The sequence below is a fragment of the Hakea prostrata genome, chromosome 4 (genome assembly GCF_041222555.1).
Source record: "Hakea prostrata isolate BN-2017 chromosome 4, UWA_Hpros_2, whole genome shotgun sequence".
In the NCBI taxonomy this organism is placed as follows: Eukaryota; Viridiplantae; Streptophyta; class Magnoliopsida; order Proteales; family Proteaceae; genus Hakea; species Hakea prostrata.
In genome coordinates, this window is record NC_142603.1 from 16,470,101 (window position 1) to 16,485,772 (window position 15,672).

The 15,672-nt window shown below is 35.2% G+C and overlaps 1 protein-coding gene across 1 annotated transcript; it reads right to left on the reverse strand.

Annotated features, from left to right (window-relative positions):
* Positions 1-11,653: 11,653 nt before the first annotated feature.
* LOC149018202 (E3 ubiquitin-protein ligase ATL31-like) lies at positions 11,654-13,630 on the reverse strand. The gene has a single exon (XM_089154307.1). The coding sequence runs from the start codon at positions 13,420-13,422 to the stop codon at positions 12,136-12,138; it is 1,287 nt and encodes a 428-aa protein (XP_089010433.1). The 5' UTR covers positions 13,423-13,630; the 3' UTR covers positions 11,654-12,135.
* Positions 13,631-15,672: the final 2,042 nt, after the last annotated feature.

The following is a 15,672-nucleotide window of genomic DNA, read 5'->3' on the forward strand; positions in this document are numbered from 1 at the left end:
CACCATACCAAAAATCATGGAAATGCATCGGGTATAAATATCCATTTAAAGTAGATTAGATTGATGGAACACGTGTGGTTCACCCATTAAAAGTTAAAATTCAAAAGGTTTTAATCAAACTAAACTTTCTTGGCTTTTAAGTACTTGATCAATGTATCAAAAGCTTCAAAATTAATGGAACCAACTGAGTCAAATTCGTACTAATGACTTACCCTAATTTTCACATATCAAATTAGACCCATTAGAGAAAGTGCCAATCCATTACTGAGCTATAACTTGCAAGAAGCAGAGAACGTCTCTATCAGTGCTTTGGTTAGTAACTCATGCTCATTGGACAAGGCTTTAAGGTGTCAAGACATGAATAGTGAATGATGTAACTTGTTGAAGGTAATGCTGAACTCATGAAGCATTAAATCTGAGATGTCCCCATTAAAGATCACAAGCAGTAACCATCTACACTAATGTCCAAGTATTAGATATGTGAATCAAAGAATGACAAAGCATAGTAGGTATCTTTTTCAGGTAGAAGAACCATAGCACATCAAACATGTGGAATGCTCTTGCCCATGAGTTTTTTAAAGACAAGTTACGCGTGTCAATGGTCCAACAAAAGAAGGTTGTGGAAAAAGCATCACAAGAGACTTCAATTATTATTTCACGATCGAGCACTAAGATGATCCACTATGTTAATGAAAAAAGTAAAATGATATCTTCGCCTCAAAAACAATAACACCCCAAATACCAAAAACAAAGAAGAAAAAAAACTTATATATTTACCAATATAGCTAGATTTCTGATGAGGACTGTTGATTATATCTAGTAGATCTTTAAAAAAAACTCTCTAACATCTAGTTGGTGAAGTCATGTCTATGAGAGAAGGGATGGAGTATGTTTTAGAGGGCCGGGGTGTAACAAGATTATTATTGAAAGTGATAATAAGGAAGCTATTTCTTATCTGCAAGACATATCCTATTGGTTGACAACATTAAGCATCTTACATCCTATATTGAGAATTAAGGATAATTTGAAGATACCATAAGTTGAGAGAGAGAGAGAGGATTCTTTGTGTCTTAAATGAAAATAATGAAAAAAAGAGTACTTTGTGTCTTCAACCGACATTGATTTTGGAGGTTTCCTGCGACCTTTTGATTTCTTTTGATGATTGCTTTCCTAAGAACCATGGTTTGACACGCCATTGATGCTGTGTATATTCAATTATGAAGGATGTGACCTGTTGGAGCTAAAGTTGAAACACATAAAATCCAAGTATAATAGAATCTGAATCCATATCAAGTCACTTGCGATGAAGGTCCACACTTGCACTAGACTCCAATTATTGAATGTGAGAATTCTTTTATTTTTTGGTAAGAAGAAATTTTTCATTCATAAATTTAAAGAAATACAGATATAGAAACACACTCAACAAAAAGGAATTAATACAAAAACATAGATGGATGGAAACACATATTCAAACATAAACATCCAAAATCTAGGAGATGAATTTGACTAAACTGTCATATATGCATTAAACAAGGTCATCCAGCCATCCAGGCTAAGGTATGGATAAAACCCAATAAAATCTTACAACGAATAAGCTCAGTCATGCCACAAAGATAGTGATTGACACGCCACAAAGGGCGAGGGAAATCATGCCACAAGGGTGGAGAAGCTACATCTTAAAACCCTTTGTGTGCATTTTTTTTCCGTGCTAGGGTTTTAAGATGAAACTATCTAACCATAGTTAGTTGGAGTACATTAATAGGCGTATATCAGTTGATTGGCCGACATGCCAGTGGTACTTTTCTTCTCGAACGCTATATTTCAAATAAACAAGAAAATATGTAAAGATCATTTGTTAAATCCGAGAAACATTGCATATGATAAGAATATATAGAGGTGGAAAGCAGGGGCGGAACCAAGATTCAATATTGGGGGGCCGAAAAATGGAAGTCCAAATTGGAGAAGCACTAATGTTTTTTCGCTACACATATTGTGTGGCCCTTATAAAACCCATTGGGGTCTTACCTAGAATTATTTTATTATATTAAGGAATAGGCACACATATATTTTGTAGGGTTTACACATATTTGACAAAAATAGATAAATTATTGATAATGATATTTTTTTAAACAAGATATAGGTAAATTAAAGCACCGGTACAAAAGAAAATACACATGACTTCAACCCTAAAAAGTTAGATAAAAACCAACAAATTTTTTAAAGGTAAAAGATGCAAACCAATGGTAGTTAGTTACTTTACTAACTATAGACATTTTTTTTTTGTTGCCAACCCCGGTTTATAAACCGGTGTTCGACTCGCGTCGCACACCTGGCTGTGGTGGGTGAGTCTCCCAACAGGGAGATTTTTTACATCCACAGGGATTCAATACTGAAACATTGCTTAAGCGGACCAAGCTTCTTACCACTTGGACCAACCCCGTTGGTTAAAAAATTGTAGTTACAATATAAAACCAGATAACAAAAATTGTACAAGAAATAAATAAACAAATAATATAAAATCAAATAAAGAATAATAAAAAACTGAAAAAAAAAAAAATAAAAAAAAAAAAAGAAGAAGAAGAAGAAACAATAAATAAATTGAGAAAGAGTATCTAATTGTAGATAAAAAAAAATTTCCCAAAATTTTCTTAACCACGCTTATAGAAAAGGAATAATAAATAGGAAGAAAGAAACATAAGAGAATAAATATGAAGAAAAGAGGAGAAAGGAGAGAGGAGATATGAGAGAATAAATATGGATTGAGGAGTTAGTTTCATGACATTTTGAATATCTAGTAAGATTTTTATTCAAAAATTTCCTTTAACCTAGGTTTATATATAAAAAAAAAAAGAGAATAAATAAGAATAAAAGATGGGAAAGAGAAGAGATGGGAGAATAAATAGGAATTGAGGAGTTAGTTTTTAACTAGGAGATGACATTTATATCCATTATTTTATCTTTGAAATTTATTCTCAATATTGAGGGGGCTAAATAGTGAAATTTCACATGTGAAAAGAGAAAATAACTGGAAAAAGGAAGCAATTTAATATAAAAAATGACAAATTTAAAAGAATAATAAAAAATTTTAAAAATGGGGAGGGGGGCCATGGCCCTCCCAGCCCCTTAGTGGGTCCGCCACTAGTACTCGGAGAGTCTTTTCTTTTAGGTGCAATTAATATAGAGTTCGAGAATCAAGAACCTCACACTTGTATATTTGAGCTAGTATTGAAGATAATTTGAAGATGTTACTTGTCAAAAGAGAAGGTACAAGGGAATTCCACAATCTCATCTTACAATCCTTTTGATTGGGGTGTTACAAAATCAAAGCGAGGCTTCACACCTGGCCCTTGGGAAATTTAAACTTTGACCTCCTAATTAGAAGTGTTATCATTTGTCCTGAATTCATCCTCCTTTTGACACGCCATTAATCAAACTATCAAGAAATGTCGATTATGAAAAATGTGATTTGTTGGAGCTAAATTTGAACTCCATGAATCCACATCACATTAGAGTCCAATTATAGAATCCAACATTAATCCATATCAAGTCACATTCACTAAAAGTCCATGCTAGAATCTTTAAAGTATTGGATGTGTCTTGGGCTGGAACCCTTGTTGTTTTCTTGTTTTTTGAATGAATTGAGTTTACCAAAAATGAATTTATTAAATGTGTGAACCACAGATTGACAAACCTCAAGCCAACCCATCTCTATTGGCCTTGGCTTTAAAGGAACAACATCGACAAATTACACTACTCTTTGTTTGTTTCCATGGGAGAGATTTAGATCATGAAATGTGATGTTTTTTCTACCCAAAAAAAGAAAGAAAAGAAATGTGATGTTTTGGAAATCCAATGGTTGTGACCACAAGTTTCTGAAACTCCACGTGTTGTGATTTGAAGACTATGCAACAACAACAACAACAACAACAAAAAAATTACGTATATCCTCAAAAGAAGAGTGTAGAAGACTAAGCATTACAAGGAACAACGTGAACCACCTGTAGAACCTTTGTTTGTTGAGGCGTGGATCTATCGGATGCGCGACATGACATTCTAAAAATCTAAAAGAAAATTTATATATGCACCAAGATTCAAGACGTGACAAAAAAGAAGATAGCAGAAAAAGAACACACATCCCATGAGACTTTGATAGTTGATTTAGTTCTTGATTTTGTAAATTCCAATTTCATTAAAGTTAACTATTTGATTACCTAGATCCTAGCTGAACTGATTTCTTCTGTAAGTATCATGTTTATGCGACTCTAAGGGGCTTCGTTTTAACTAAGAACAAGTTTGGAGGAATATACATAAATTTAACCGCAACCCATGAAATCTAAATAATTTTAAATTTTAATTAAAATTCACAACTCCAAATGATTCTTGAACTTAATGTGAATCATTTAACAAAAATAACCAAAGTGGTTGTTAAAATTTGGATTCCTAATTCAACATAGTTACTCATCCAACAAAAAAAAAACAAATTAAGCGGATTTGAAATCCATAGAATCACATAATCAAATCACCCGATAATCATTTCACCGAACACTGGGCCTAGCACCGGGCCTGGATAGGTTTGGGCTAGATATTTTTGTTTTTGAATTGGAAAGAGGTTTGGGCTACAATTGGGCCTACCATGGGCTATGGTAAGAGTAACCCTGAATGGGTAATGAAAAGCCCAAGTATATATTACTTTCTTTTTTATGATTAATATTTGTGAATTTATAGTCAAGACAACTAATGCCAACATTTCTAAACTATCAAAAATGGATCAAGCTTCTCCATCCATATAAGCTATCAGTAGGAAGATATCCAAATATAAATACACAATTAAAATTAAATAATGGGATTATCAAGCATTATTCAACATTAATAAAAGATGAATCCGGTTTCCTCGATAGAACCACAAATTACCCCTTTTTTTTCTCCTATTTCATATCTTTCTCTAATTTCTCTTAATCATTTTTTTTTTCTATTTTTTGTTCTTTTAATTTTAGAGATATTTGTGCACATAACATTTGGCATTAGAGCTAGGTTGATTCAACTACAATGGATTTGAAGATTGAGATAATTGAGATCGAGAGATTGAACATCGTGTTGAGGAATTAAAGAAAGAGATGAAAAGAGAATTACATTATTAAGTTCGTGAAGTAGTAAATGACCACGAGGAAAAACAAGGAAGCCAAAATGATAGACCAAAAAAGCCACCAAAGAAGAACAAGAATAATAAGAAGAGAACAACAAAGAAGCAAATGAAGAAAAAAATGGTAAAGAGAGAAGAAGAAAAAAAGTTCCAAGAAATACAAATCATACATCATCATGGAGAATTTCAAATATTATAGATCAAATATCATCTCTATGATAAGACCATAAAATATGGAATCTTTGCTTCAATATGTGGAGAATTCCCTATTATGAATTGGAATCTAAAAGGATTTTTACTTATTTTAATTTTAGGGTCCTTCAGGAAAAAGACAATTTCAAGGGGAAAAAATATTATCAATTTTGTTCTAGTAGGGAGGTAGTGGCTTCCTCCATAGAACCACAAATTACCTATTTTTCTCTCCTATTTCATCCCTTACCTAAATTTCTTTCTATCTATCTATTTATTTATTTATTAATTAATTATTATTATTTCTTGTTCTTTTAATTTTAGAGATATTTATTCACATAAAAATGAATCCAATGTCGAAGGTCCCAAGCAAAGTCCCATGAGAAAACTTTCAAAACAAAAGAATTTGGTTTTGTAAAATTCAAGGAAAATTGTTAAATTTACGTGTGTATTATACCAAAAAAAAAATTGTAAACTACCTGACATTTTTTTTATTCAAAATTTTTTGTTAGAACTAATACATGAATGAGATTGCACTCTTTCAATTTTTTTTTTTTGGTACTGGTGCTTTTTTAATATTGGAAATAAATCGTCGCATCTGAGCTTTTAACCGCTCTACTAACCCACCATTGACTCCTCTCTTTCAATCTTGATATACTTATATTACTAGTGAACATAACTCTTTCCAAGATATTTCCAAGATAAACTTGATTCATTTCATTCACTAGTTTAAGCAAGGTGAGTTGAATAAAAAAATTTTAATTTTCTAACAGTCTATTTTATAATTATGGTAGACGTCACAAATCTGAGTGAATCACGATATAGAAAAAGGGGATCTTAAAGATAAGACTAATAAAGAAATAAGACAGGTATCACCTAGGTGACCAACTTGATATTATACTTCTAAACGCTTAGACACCTATGACAATTATGTGAGTTTTGCGTTTATTTATTATTTATTTATTTTCCTTTTTCTTTTTTCTGAGAAAATAACCAACTACTTTAAAAACTGAAATTGTAAACCAAGTAATTTAAGTTTTTAAGACATAAGAAGTTAGCTTCTTTTCCTTACAAAAAATGAATTTTTTTTTTATTTTAAAGGATAGTTAGAAAATCAAGTTTTATGGTTTGACCTAAAAAATGATATCATTCACATTTACAATATTTGTTTATCTTAAGGCAAGAGCACCATTGAACAGTGTTAATAAATCTATACTATAATTAAATAAACACAATACAAGAAATAAAAAATATTACCTAACAAAGGGTGTGACACTTTAACTTTTGTGTGAATGTAATGCAATGAGAATGGAAGTTTGGATGAGAATTGATGCATCATTAATTAGACACCAATAGCCTTTAATCACCTTAAGTTTGGTTTCAATGAGCTTGCTTAGACACCTTGTTATGTTCTTCAAGGTTGAGTGAGAATGGAACGAAAATAATAAATGATTATTCACAATTTTAGAGTTTGAGAGTTGCAGGGGAGTTATTACTTAATAAATAAGGTAGAAACTCTTAAATGGGGTTAGTTGGGTTCATAAAAATGAGATTTAATTGCTTGGTCCAACCTCTTAATGAATAGAATTTTTCAGCCAAGTCCCCAAGTCCCAAGTCCCAAGTCATATAGATATATTATATTAATATTAATATATATATATCTATCTATATAATCATGGAAGGGTCACTATAGGGTATCAAGTAAATTAATAATACATGGGCTCTTACTATATAAAAACCATATAATCAGATCTTCTCCACCCGATGTGGGACTAAATAAAACCATGGATAAAAGACACAATTAAAATAAATAAAATATTTATATAAAGTTTTAAACATATTTACAACAGATTATTCACAATTTTAGAGTTTGAGAGTTGCAGGGGAGTTATTGCTAAATAAATAAGGTAGAAACTCTTAAATGGGGTCAGTTGGGTTCATAAAAATGAGATTTAATTGCTTGGCCCAACCTCTTAATGAATAGAATTTTCTAGCCAAATTTCAGTCAAGATGTACAGGCGAAGCCCCATCTGAGAAGTAGCTGTTAAAAATAAGATGGCCGGTGGTTGTTTATTTTTAAACCAGACGACCGTCTGTCTGGCCAGAAACCAACGACCGTCTTGGCCAGATGGCCGCCCGTCTGCAGCACAAAGTCACAGTAAATCCCAATAGAGGGACTTGGGGGGGGGGATTAGGGACTTCTTAGTCAATCTTAAGCCTCATACACTCTTCTAACATGTCTTAGGTCAATCTAATGGCAATGATTAATTTTGTTTTTTTGTATTATATGGTTCCCCTTTATTTCTGGTGCAACAACTTCCATCATTCATTTAATTTGATCTTTGATTGGGTTTGTAAAATAGATTAACTTAAAGATTAAGAGCTCGTGCACATTAAATGAGTTGTCCATTAAATACATGAAATGAGATGATATTTAATGTAATAATGGACTGCTCAATTAAAAGCCAACTCCCAACCAAGTTGAAATGATATTTAACGAACTAACCAACATGTTTGATTACCACGTTTAGCATATCTTTCTAGTTCTCTTTTTATCAACATTTTGTTAATTAAAAGCCAACCATGAAAAAGACATGGCAATTACAAAGCTGGACTTTATAATAAAATTCGGAGGGGAGAGTACATCCAAACTAAAGGGAAGTTAGGTTTAGTAACCCCAACTACTAAGAAACCGGTAAAACTATTTGCTAACTAATTAAAAGACATGAAGAATTCATAGAAACTCAAATTATCCTTAACTTCAAGAGTGGCTTAGTTGATAAAAGACCAATGCTTTCACGTAGGAGGTCAGAATTTGAATTCCCTCATGGTCATGGTGAAGTCTCGCCTATATTAATTATAAAAGCTCTCTTGAAGATGTAGTTGAGATGTATGTAAGTTGGCCTGGATGAACCTTAGATTATAATAAATAAAAAAATAATAATAATAAATAAATTCACCCTGGCTTGTTACAAAACCATAAATGAAAATTCACCTAGCTGCGCATAAACGATCCTTGTTGATCATTACTTCCATAAACAAATTACTAATTCAGTTGGATATTTATTTATTTTTGATATGGTAGCTTTGTATTAAGTGGTGAAGATTATTACATAACTATAGGAATCGTTGGTCCTATCATAACCTCTTCAGTAAGAGATGATTATTATTATTGACTAAGCAACTCTTCAGTCGTAATGTTCCAAATCTCCTTAAACATTTTATCTTTTTCACCTTACTCCATGTCTTACTACCTTAGGTTCTCTTTGGCATGGTTTCATTTTTTATTTTTACCTATTTTTTAAAAATTAGCACAAAGAAACATTTTAGGCTAAATTGTAAAAATCGTTTGGAAACCAATAGGTGAAATGCATTTCATACCATAAACTAGGTTTGGCATATACTTTTGCAAAATGCATTTTTATTTTTATTTTGGGATAATTGCAAAATGTTTGTTTACGGGTCGTAAAACTTGTATTGAATAAAAAATATATAAATCTTTTCCTACAAAAAATACTCCATTTATCAACTGCAAGAAGATATCAAACAAAAAACAATGAATATTGAAAATCCATAAAACCCATATCTGTCCTGACAGACAAAGTAAAACGCACGTCGGTTTTAAAAACCACCGACAAAAATAGAAAAGGAAATGGATTTCCGTTGAAATGTTTTCAGTTTTTGTATTTTTTTTTCCAGCTGTCCGTGAATAGAATAGGTTATATAAATTATACCAAAGACGATCAATTCTATTTAATTGGATAAAAAGCAAAAAGAAAAACTATACCAAACACTGCTGGAGACCGTTCTGCTATAATCTAGAAGGCCCACAGGCCACAACACGGATGCTTCAACAGTTCAACCTATTTTATATTAAATTCTAAACCTCCTAAACTCTACTCCGGATCATTTTTTATGCAGAAATTGCAATCTCGTTTAAGACCTTCACAAGAGTCAACCAAGAGAAATCCATTTTTTCTTTCTTTCTTTTTTCACTAAGTATGCTACTGGAATAATGTTAGGGGGGGGGGGGGGGGGGGGGGGAGAACCTGGACGATGGTTGAGATGCCCACACGGCTCATACCTATCTATTGGGCTCCCCATTTCCGCCATTAACGCATTTAAAAACTACTTCTGCAGTGATGCGTCCAAAATTTACTTATGCTATATAAGTAATGCGTCCAAAATCTGCTTAGCCTTGGGATCTCGGCCCCAGACTCGCAAAACAACGTTGAGGGCCCCCGTGGCCCCGGGGGCGGGGAGGCCACCTCCGAAGGCTAAGTCGACCGTGAGGGCAAGTCGATCACAAAGCTCTGGCTAATCGTAGAACAGAAATTGAGTATGATAGTAAAGGAACGATTCAGCTACCTCTGCTGTACGTAGGTCATGGTTTATATAGATTTCATCTTTCAGTTCCGACTGTTGGATTCGTCTGCCTACTCTCTTGAACATCATTGGATTTTAGGGTTTTACCCCTTTTTACTCAAAGTTGTGGGTAGTTACCAATTTTGGCACGATCCCTACACTGTATCATTGGAGGTTACCTATTGTGATTTGATTACATATCCCGCAATCTTCGAGATCATGTTCATACCTTGCAACCGTTCTCCATATGCAAATGTTGAGACCTGGTCAAAACCTGTCTCGACCGTGGTTCATCCTAGGTTGAAGATCCGAACCCGGTTCAACCGGATTCGGTATTATTTGACCCATATCAATAAGTCAACCCAGATTTTTGTTCCTATGCATAAACAAAGAAAACAATTTCATACCGTGAATGATAATTATCCCGATTATTTAAACTAAGTAATTATACGGTGATAACTAATTAAGCTAAGTTTAAATATTTATTTACATAAAAAGAAAATTTTTCAATCCAGATGATTTGATTATAATTATACCTAAACTGCAAAGCAAACATTTTTTGAGTAACAATTTATTTTTAAAAAAGGAAAATTTCCCACATAAAACCCTTCATTATCTTTTCGTCGGTGAACTTCAACCCTTAGAAGGTCAAAACCCCCAAGGCCAACCTCTAAACCTATAACTCAGATTTACCAAAAAAAAAAAAAAAAAGCCTATAATTCAGAAGGTCAAAACCGCCAAAGCTTGTAAGCGATGCCATTTGGAGCCAAAAACTTCACATTTTCAAACTTTTCTTGGGAGACAAAGCACGCAAAGACAATGCTCCTTCTTTTTGATAAATTATAAAGGAGAAATATAGGTACGACTAGGAATTGAAAAACATTCCAAACCATAAATGTAGCAGTCAATAGAAAACGTCAATACAAATAATGTTGGTTTGAATTGAAACGATTTGATTTCAGTCTTAATACAACAAAAATTCTAAGATCCATCTGGTTGAAATTTTCTAAATTCTCTACCCTACCTAACATTTGCTCATTTCCTTTCTTCAATAAGTTTTGCCAATGGTGGATTAGTAGAGCGGTTAAAAGCCCAACTTCCCATGGGGAGGTCTTGGGTTCGCACCCATCCGGCTGCACCTATATTAGTAATATTCCCCCACCCTATATATAAACTCTTTTGATTCAAAAAAAAAAAAAAAAAAAAAAAGCTTTGTACCCTCTAAAAAAAAAAAAAAAAAAAGCTTTTATGTGGAATTTCTGCAATTGACACGAGTGAGTAAAGTTCCTCTTTTGGATCTTCATCACCATTCCTCTTTTAAGCAATGCAAACCTTAATCATCTTTATTGCCATAAGAATGAAAATAGAATATATAGAGAAACTATTTTATTTTTAGTCATTAAACAACCTTAGGGGTATTTTTGTCTCTCTATATTTGAAATTTAAAAACACTTAACATTAGAAGATATGTTAGTTACTTTAGGACCCATATAATTTATTGCACTAAAGAAACCTAACATTATTTTATACTTTATTAAGAAGACCTACACATAACGTCGGTTCAAAAAACGAGAAGAAAACATTGGAACCACCTTTAAAGTTATCCGGTCTGGGATGAATCCCTATCGTTCATTCAACACTGTTACAACCGGAGCACGCATTCGTCAGAAGTGCTTTTTCAAAGACTCCACAAATTATTGAGCGATCTATGCATATAAATACAAGAACGAGAGAAAGTGCTTTTTCAAAGACTCCACAAATTATTGAGCGATCTATGCATATAAATACAAGAACGAGAGAAACTTTTTTCAACGACACCTACCTAAACTAAAAGTCCACAAGAAATAAAAAATAATAATAATAAAAAACTACGTAAACAGAAGATTATAATAAATAAATTATCATTAATATAAAAACATATACAATAATATCAGATAACATGTAGAATAGATTGTGCATAGAAGACTTGTTACGTGGTCAAATGTTGTGCAATATGATTATATGAAGACTAGTCGGATAAAAGCCAACTCCAAATCACGTTCTTGGCCATAGCTATTTAATGACCTAAACATCACGCTTCATTGCAATTTAATGAATTTATCATTCTCACCTCATACATTATCTACCAAAAATGGTCAAAAATGAGTAAAGAGCTATGTCACTCACTATATGATATCTTTGATAGTTTTCACCTTTATATAATATAAAGTTACTAATTTGAGAAAAAATAAAATTTCATCGAAATAGTAAATTAAACTATTTCTACTTACAAACCCTTTACCCTTTCCTCGTAATTAATTAACAGAAACAGAAAAAGAAAAAGAAAATTCTACCGAGAAAACCAAAATTTTGTACAGGATTGAAGTTTCCCAGAATAAACAAAAATTACAAGAAAGAAGAAAGAACTCAGAATTAATTAACGGCCGGCGTTGACAATCAAATCAAACCGGAGGGCGAGAAGAAGACTGCCCTGTTCCGTCAGATCTTCTGCTCCCTCGCAACGACGACTCCTCAGATCTTCTGCTTCCTCGCAACGACGATTTGAGGCTAAAGGGTCTAGGAGGAAGAGGTGGAGCAGCAGCAGAAGAAGCAGCGGTGACCGACGAAGATTCACCGTCGACGGTTGGTGTCTTCTGCGAACGAACTGAAGAAGCTCTCATGAAAAAGGGCGGAGTCATCGAGAAAACCCATCCTTCTGCTTTCTCCCCCAATTCCATCCTCTGAAACTTCGTTCCTCTCCCACTCCCTTCGCCGGACATTCGGTAACCTCTTCTCGAGCTCCCCGCCCTCGGAAACACCACCATACTCCTTGTACGGTTGAGTCTTTTGCTCATGATTTGCTTCCTCACTTCGTCCGGCAGCCGGAGAGTGAATCGTTCCATATCCTCTCCAGGTTGAACCAGCGAGTGCCCCGTGGAATGCGACCTTGGAAACTTACCTGCTGCGAATCTTGGTCTTGTCGATCTCGATCTCGTTGGACGGTTTTGCATGGGTGCTTGAATTGGATTGATTACCTCTGGTGCTGCTACTGTCACCTGTTCTTCAGTTTCCGTTATCACATGAACCGAAACTTCAACTTCTTCTTCGTTGTTCTGTGCATCTACTGGTTCCGATCTCCGGCTTCCCCTTTCTGAGCTTTCCAATTCCTGAACTGGCACCGCAACTGCAGGTATTGTTGTTTCACCAGGTACAGGCACGAGATCAGCTCGACAAACAGGGCAAGTAGTATGAGTAGCCAACCAAGCATCTATACACTCGGGATGAAACGCATGGTCGCATTTGGGAAGCAATCGAATCATTTCGTCATCTTCGAACTCGTTCAAGCAAACGGCGCACTCCAGGGCTCCTTTTCCCAATTTTAGCCCTTTCACCACGGAGTATTCGAAGGTTGGGAAATTTTCGATCACCGCCGCATCGAGACCACGATTCGCCGCCCTTCGTGACATTCCGCCGCCCAAGAAGGTAGCGCGTACGCTTCCGCCGCTACTATTCTCGGCGCACTGGCGGATGTAAATGGAGAAGAAACCCATGAAGAAGAATGCGCTAATGAGGACGATGATTATGATGACCATGGAAGGACTGAAGTTGGCGCTGAAGCCATAAGGATCAACAGGTGGTGGTTGTGAATTATTGCTCTGTGCAGCGGCGTTCGGTAACGACTGTAACAGTAACAACAAGAAGAAGTAGATGCAGAAGCTGAACAGATGGTTCTGGTTATTTTCCTTCATTTCTTTCTTCGTCTATGAGCTATAACAACAGCAAGCGTGTGCTCATGCCACAGCAACTCCTCGTCCTGAGGTTGTGTTGTTTACTTTCCTCAATCCTCTCTTGGAAGTTACTAGCTTGCTTAGGGTTACAGCCTTTGAAGGCTTGGAATTGCAGGAGTTGAAATGGAAGTGAGGCGAGGAGAAACAAAATATAAAGGGTTTGGAGGAATCGGTGGAAACCGGAGAGGATCCGATCCGATCCGATTCGAGAGCTGGACCGGTCCGTGACGTCCGCTGATTGTCGTGATGTTCAAGGAAAGTATGGCAAGACTTATTACAAATTCTGCCCTTTACAACTGGGTGAGAAAGAAAGAGTCACTCGCTTCTGGGTTTCCAGTTTTTGACTTTTATGACCGCGTCGTCTCTTCTGAGGGTTCGATACGATACATATGAGCCGTCCTTCCCCAGATGCCAATAGTTTAAACAAAAGCATAGATAGGTGGGTTGGAGCCGTCGATGACGTAAGCGTCTTCATCACACCTGGCAGCTTCGCCGTCACTTTCTCGGTCTCCGCTGTCGAACCCTCCTTTGTTGACTTCACATAATCCTAATTCCGTTAATCGAAGGGCATGAGGTACAGTGTGTATCAAGCCGCTTGGTTGATGGTTCCCCCGAAAGACCGGAAGCTGGGAGTCGCCCTCAAAATTTGATCCAAGACGAAGAAGATACTCTTTTCTGTGTTTTGATTGGCTCCTGCGTTCGTGCAGGCTACACCAGCGAACTCTTGCTCACATGAAGCAAAGGGACAACGGTTGTCCCAGTTTGTTCGTAGAATAACAGCTGTGTGCTTTAGGAATCCGGTTCTTTATCTTATATTTTTAAATTGTGCTTGCTTTGGAAGCATTGAATGTGAACCGGACATTTCCTGACTGGTTCGCTCAACAACAACGACCTGAAAAGGTAGAAAGTTGGCAAGGCAAGACACGCTGAGGTGGAAAATCCGAACCGTTTATCTAGTATCTTCTACTCAAGTTCATGTGGACCACATGGGTGAGGCAGTTTTTTGAGAATTATAACAAATTAACAGGCCACGTGTACAGTTAGACTGATGCAATCGGACCTAATCGGGCCGGCCACGGAGTCTCTCGGGTCTCCTCAGCCGCAAATTCGCCCATTAGCTTTGCGGTGGTATCAGCATAGATGCTTCCATGGCCTTCCCTGGCGGCTACCACGTGTCTCTACAGCCTTCCAATTAAAATAGCAGTTAATATTTACACTGGATGAAAAAAGACAACTTCGCCCGCTAAAAAGTCATACTCCCATTGTGGGACCACGACTTTCTAGAAGATCAGCTCCGGTTATAGAAATTTTTGTCTGTTTTTTTTTTGCCAAAATAGAAATTTTTGTCACATTCTGATGATTGACCCACCGATGCTTGGAAAATGAGATTAAAGAAAATCAAAATTACAAGGACAGGTGACTTTTCTGATGAAAGCATATGTCTTTTATCTTATTAAGAAGAAAAAAAAGAAAAATATAGATGTTGGGTTCTACAATTTTTCAGCCCTACATTTACCTCTTAAAATTAATTTCATCTCTATAGTTACCCAATTTATCAGGATGATGAGTACAAAATAAAAATAAATCGGGTCGAACAACAGTCAGTTCAATCATTCTGATTGAAACCGGTCCTAGAATTAAATTCAGAGATATCGTAAGCACCAAAGAATCCGACAGTTATAGAAGGAGATGTGATCCCGACAAACTTTGGACAGGTGATCGTGTTCTATATAGAAACCGTAACTAACTTGGATTGAGAGAAAAAAATCCTTACGATCAGACAACTAAATATAAGACTTGCGGATAAATTTAACATTCAAGAATAGGACATAAACCTTATATAAACTAAAGCACAACACAAAAGAAAGGTAACTGGATCATTTCTTTCTATTAAATATTTTAATTAAAGCTCTGCAACTAGTTAGGGCTCCTTAGTAGTGCTTTTATTGACTTAACCATCAAAGGTGGCTTTCAGATCGCTAATTGGCCCACATATGATGTTTGTTTTGAAAAATCCAAAGGCCTTCGACAATAAGACAATTTGACAATTTTTGAATGCATCACAAGAAGACCCCATATTAGTGTTAGTTTTTATTATCCATTTCTAATATTATCCTCACATTCTAAGTTTAAAAATGCTATTCATAAATCGTTTGTTTTAAACTTTGTGAAGACTTACTATTAGGAAAGGACAAAGTTACAGTAAAGAAA